The sequence below is a fragment of the Hibiscus syriacus genome, unplaced genomic scaffold (assembly GCF_006381635.1).
Source record: "Hibiscus syriacus cultivar Baekdansim isolate YM2019G1 unplaced genomic scaffold, ASM638163v2 tig00110788_pilon, whole genome shotgun sequence".
Lineage (NCBI taxonomy): Eukaryota > Viridiplantae > Streptophyta > Magnoliopsida > Malvales > Malvaceae > Hibiscus > Hibiscus syriacus.
The window spans coordinates 2123069-2128050 of record NW_024062863.1 but is presented as its reverse complement, the minus strand read 5'-3'; the positions used below and the strand labels follow the sequence as shown (position 1 = coordinate 2128050).

At 37.5% G+C, this 4982-nt stretch overlaps 2 protein-coding genes across 2 annotated transcripts; one reads left to right on the top strand and one right to left on the bottom strand.

The window, feature by feature from the left end:
- The first annotated feature begins 709 nt into the window (after nucleotides 1-709).
- On the top strand, nucleotides 710-2947 carry LOC120140767 (probable hexokinase-like 2 protein). The gene is made up of 9 exons (XM_039155746.1): nucleotides 710-993; nucleotides 1147-1300; nucleotides 1394-1582; nucleotides 1678-1752; nucleotides 1841-1996; nucleotides 2078-2176; nucleotides 2242-2372; nucleotides 2468-2549; nucleotides 2630-2947. Exons 1-9 carry the CDS (start codon nucleotides 710-712, stop codon nucleotides 2945-2947), a joined length of 1488 nt encoding a protein of 495 aa, XP_039011677.1.
- Nucleotides 2948-3815: 868 nt separating this feature from the next.
- On the bottom strand, nucleotides 3816-4982 carry LOC120140721 (EPIDERMAL PATTERNING FACTOR-like protein 2). Its single transcript, XM_039155707.1, has 3 exons — nucleotides 4605-4982; nucleotides 4478-4515; nucleotides 3816-4377 (listed from the first exon to the last, which is right to left on the bottom strand). Exons 1-3 carry the CDS (start codon nucleotides 4711-4713, stop codon nucleotides 4117-4119), a joined length of 408 nt encoding a protein of 135 aa, XP_039011638.1. The 5' UTR covers nucleotides 4714-4982; the 3' UTR covers nucleotides 3816-4116.

The following is a 4982-nucleotide window of genomic DNA, read 5'->3' as shown; positions in this document are numbered from 1 at the left end:
TCAAGCACACTTCAAGAGATGGAAACAAGATAGCAAATGCTCTAGCCAAACATGCATGTATACTCCTAAATGGATTATATGAATTCACTCAACCCAAGACGTGGTGGCTATAAGAATACAAGAAGAAAGTATTATTTTGAATTTCCAAATTGATTATATGAATTCACCCAACCCCATACGTGGTGGTTACAAGAATACAAGAAGAAAGTATTATCTTAAATTAGTCTCTGATTAATTTATTAATTTTAAAAAAATTACAAATTGTTTGTCTAAATTTATTTTATTTGTGTGTAAGAATATTATAAATAGTTGAATCAATCTAAATTACTGTTTTTTATTAGAATAAATTTTGTTATTGTTTTTATTAAAATATTAATATAGAAAGAATTTTTTTTGAACAATACTTCAAGCCATTAGATTTGGTGGACCTGATTGAATAAAGGATTGAAAATTTTCGTATTGTTTCCAAACCCAATGGGCCTAAAAGAATAGGCCCATTGTAAGCTCTGTATGGTTCCTAACTGTAAATCTTTGGGCTTAGAATCCAGGACTTTAAGATGCAAAATACTCGCTCCTCTCTACTGATTCTGATTTCAAGGTTTTTCTGTTACTTACCTTAACAAATTTCATTAAGCAAAATAAAATTAACTAAAGATTAAAAACTAAAAAGAAAAGCGTAAAAATTCCGCTTATCAAATCAAACTGGAAGATGAAGCAACAAGTAGCGCTTGTAGCGGTGACAACGACGGCCGCCACAGTTGTGGCGGTGGTAGCTCTTGTGAAACAATATTGGAAGGTTCAACAGGATCAACAGTGGGGCAAATGTCAACGGATCATGCGTAAATTTGCGAGGGAATGTGCCACTCCGGTCCCCAAGTTATGGCAAGTGGCTAACGCCATGGCTTCGGACATGGCAGCCTCTCTTTCCTCGTCAGACGAAGCGAAAACTAGCCTCAACATGGTTGTTTCCTATGTCTCTCCTCTCCTCACCGGGTAAATTTGCTTCGACTCTTCTTTTTTCTTAAATAGATTAGACATGTACGTGCATGGATAGATCATTGAGAAATCTTGCAATACGTAGAACTCGTATACAATTCTGTTCGAGTCCGAATAACATAGATATTAAAGCTGTTACAATGGTGGCAGGATTGATGAGAAGGGAATGTATTATGGTTTGAACATGAAACAAACAACGTTTTCGATAGTCTGTGGGAGACTGTTAGGCAAAAACGAGCCCATTATTGACTTACATGTGGAGGATGTTTCTATTCCTCCCAATGTCATGATTGGCACTTCAGAGGTACATTTTTACCGACATTAATTCCGGCTTTTTATTTTATTCTAAAATATTCGCATCCGATACATATTCGTATTGGTAATCACGGATCTTTAGGAATTATACGACTTCATAGCATTGGAGATAGCGAAATTCGTCTCGGCACACCCCGAAAACCATGATGAAACGCCAGGGTCACCGGAAAGCGATAAGAAACTCGGGTTTACATTGTCGTGTGCAGAGGATAAATCTACAGCCATATCCGGTTCCGTCATTACATTGAAGAAGTTCTCTGCAGATGCCACAGTTGAGTGAATCCCAACTCTGAACTATGAATCTTGAATTAAACCGGTTCATACTTTAGTCTAATTTTTGACAATCTCTTACTCTGTGGAAACCAGGGGGAAAATGAAATGGTCACTGGACTCAATCAAGCTCTGGAAAAACATGGTTTGAATTTTCGAGTTCATGCGTTAGTAAGCATCTTCATATTCTTTCGTTATTCGAATAAAATTGTTTGTAAGAGCCAATTTCCGAGTTGATTCAGACTCAAGGATTGAGCAGGTTGACGACATCGTCGGAAATTTAGCTGGTGGTAGATACTACGACAAAGACTGTGTGGCTGCAATCACCTTAGGCAAGGGCTCCAATGCTGCTTATGTTGATGCCGCGCAATTGGCTCCACGATGGCACAACTCATTGCCAAAGAAAGGCGAGATAGTGAGTGACTTGCTACACGTATACTTGCTCATTTGCTTGGATTTTCAACCCAAAATTTGATATTTGTGCCCTGTTCCATAGGTTATTAGCATGGAATGGGGAAACTTCAATTCATGCCATCTTCCAATAACTCAGTATGATTCTTCATTAGATGCCGCCAGTTCGAATCCCGGCAATCGGGTAACGCAAATAATATGTCTAAGCATAAGTCTTCTGCAATTGCTGCTAAACCTTTTTTCCTGCAGATTTTCGAAAAGCTGATTTCCGGCGTGTATTTAGGAGAAATTGTAAGAAGAGTTTTACTTTGGATGGCACAAGACGCAGCTCTCTTTGGTCAAAGTGTACCTCCAAAACTTCTAATTCCATACTTGTTAAGGTAAACAACGCTAATTGCTCCGATTAGTCGAATACATATGTTAGATATAAACTTGTGCCCGAATCGACGTTTCTGATCTAATTTTTCATTCTTAGGTCACCTGATATGGCTGCAATGCATCAAGACACATCAGAAGATCGTGAAGTTGTGCATGAAAAACTCATGGAAGTATTTGGGGTATACATTCTTGCTTAAACTATATATGCATAGACATTGAAACTCTTTTCATTATATCCGGTGTCCCGTCAACCTCTCAGATCACGAATTTGACACCGATGGCAACAGAAATCGTTGCGGAGGTATGCGATATCGTAACTGAACGGGGGGCGCGTTTGGCAGCAGCAGGCGCAGTGGCGATCGTAAAGAAGCTTGGGAGAATAGACAACAGGAGAAGTTTGATTATAATGGAAGGTGGGCTTTACGACCATTATAGGATCTTCAGGAATTATCTCCATAGCGGAGTTTGGGAAATGCTCGGCAACGAACTTTCTGACAACATAGTCATCGAACATTCACGAAGGGTCTCCGGCGCCGGACCTCTCTTTCTTGCCGCTTCTCCCGATCTCGACTCCTGATTTCAATTGTATCAGAGTTATGTTAGTTATAGGCACAGTGAATATTATTAGTGTCAATTAGTTACAAAACAGACAAGCATGGCTTGCATATTACAATTTCTAAACTTGCTTCAATAGCATTAGATCTTATATTCTATGCTAAACCGATCAAATAATGAATTCGATAGATAAATAAATTACAGATAAAAGTATAAAATCTGGAAAATGTGCTAACAGAGAAAGCTCAGAATCCATGAATTTTGGGAAGTCGTGTGCCTCAGCATTTTTACTGTATTTTATTGGTATTATTATTATTATTATTTGGTGGATTTATCAGTTGTCTGTCTTGAACTTTCCAACAAAAACATTCCCTTTAAGCTTTGGAGTTTGGAGTGTTTTAGGTCTGTAGAAGAAGATGGTGCCCCATCTTCCCACGTGACTCTTACCCCATTTCTACCTTCATATTCTATCCCAATGTTTAACATTGCAGATGCAGGTTTCTCAAACTGGATATCAGTATTTAAATCCATTCATTATCAAAATCAAATACCAAAGTATATAAAAACTTGAAAACTTATCTTACATAATAATATATAGTTGTATACTATAATGTTCAAAATATATAATTTTTGTTTGGATAAGAATGATTTGAATTTGTATTTGATTTTTAGGATCTGCAAACGTATGGAAGTTGTCCTCGTTATGTCATGTCTAATCAAAAGGACAGGAGGAGAACATGCACTGCTAATGAAATATCCCATCAACTTTCTTGTTTTATTCACTTCAAGGAAAACTCTGATTTCATTTTATTTTCCTTCTTTTCTTTTATTTCCCATTACGTAAAAGGATTTTTATTCCCTTAAATTATACATAGAAAGACCTTCATAGTTTTGCTTGCTTATGCCATGGATATTCCGCAACTGAGGTTTCAGTTAACCATAATTCATATTTTGCATCAGACCAGATTCTCTTGTTGATAAGACCACTTTTTAGATGCCTTATACGTATATACATACGGTCCAAGGAGGAACTGATTGCACACTAATTACATCTAAACATTCTGACAATCTGTTAACTATCTAATTCTCTTACAGACTTGCACAGATTTACATGGTTCAAGAACCTAAGATTCTGTTCTCGAAACTGTGTAATACACCCACACATATACTGATATACAGATACGTATATGTTCAGGGGTTGAAGATGAAGCTGCCACATTTGCATTTCCAGCTCAAGGGCTTGTAATTAGAGTTGTAGTCTCCACTTTTTCTCGCATGAGCAACATCAGAGATCGATGTTGAAGATGAATGGTCGTTTCCATCTCGGACCTGGGGATTCGTAGGCACCTGAATGGCTTCGCAGTGCCCGCACCAACTGCATCTTCGTTCGCATCGTGGCGGCCTCGAACCTATTTGACCTTTCAACACCATCGCCTCTTCTTCGTTTATTGTCTATTATCCAAGTTTAGAACACAGATACAAGACACATGAATGCTAGTTTTTGTTTTAAGGAAGAAAGAAAAAAACTTTAAAAAAAACTGATTAAGCTTACCTTGGAAAAGCTATTTGCAGATGTGGGATTCGGTTTACCTGCAGATAAAACAAGTGGGAAAATCAAAGAAAATTCACTTCAAAATTGTAGGAATATGTGAAATATAATAGATGAGTGGTGAAATTACCTTCAGCTTTGTTGTATCTCATTTGGGTTGTGGTTGAAATCATTAGAAAAAGAAGGAAAATAAAGCAAGGTTTCCTGGAAAACATGAATCTGCGACTGCAAATTACCATTTCGTGTCGATGGAAAGAACGATGGAAGGAGATGAACTAAATAGGAAAAAATAACAGAACAAAGAGGGTGGTATCAGGGAATGACTAGAGAGCACAAACTATGAAGGAAATGTCGCTCTCCAATGAAATGATGGGACGTGGAAGAGGCAAATAAGTTTTGCAGAAACCAAAGGAAAAAGGAAGAAAGGGAAAGAACCCAGAACAGCGGTGAACTTTATATTATTATTACTACTATTAACATCGGTTCTTGAGCCATTACCTCAAGCTAC

Bases quoted from the DNA above. Each gene is read 5' to 3' on its own strand.
- LOC120140767 (XM_039155746.1), top strand. From the start codon at position 710: ATGAAGCAACAAGTAGCGCTTGTAGCGGTGACAACGACGGCCGCCACA. The intron at 1,301-1,393 runs GTACATTTTTAC...ACGGATCTTTAG, and splicing joins TCATGATTGGCACTTCAGAG to GAATTATACGACTTCATAGC. The intron at 1,997-2,077 runs GTGAGTGACTTG...CCTGTTCCATAG, and splicing joins TGCCAAAGAAAGGCGAGATA to GTTATTAGCATGGAATGGGG.
- LOC120140721 (XM_039155707.1), bottom strand. From the start codon at position 4,713: ATGGTAATTTGCAGTCGCAGATTCATGTTTTCCAGGAAACCTTGCTTT. The intron at 4,516-4,604 runs GTAATTTCACCA...TTTTATCTGCAG, and splicing joins GAGATACAACAAAGCTGAAG to GTAAACCGAATCCCACATCT. The intron at 4,378-4,477 runs GTAAGCTTAATC...CTTGGATAATAG, and splicing joins CTGCAAATAGCTTTTCCAAG to ACAATAAACGAAGAAGAGGC.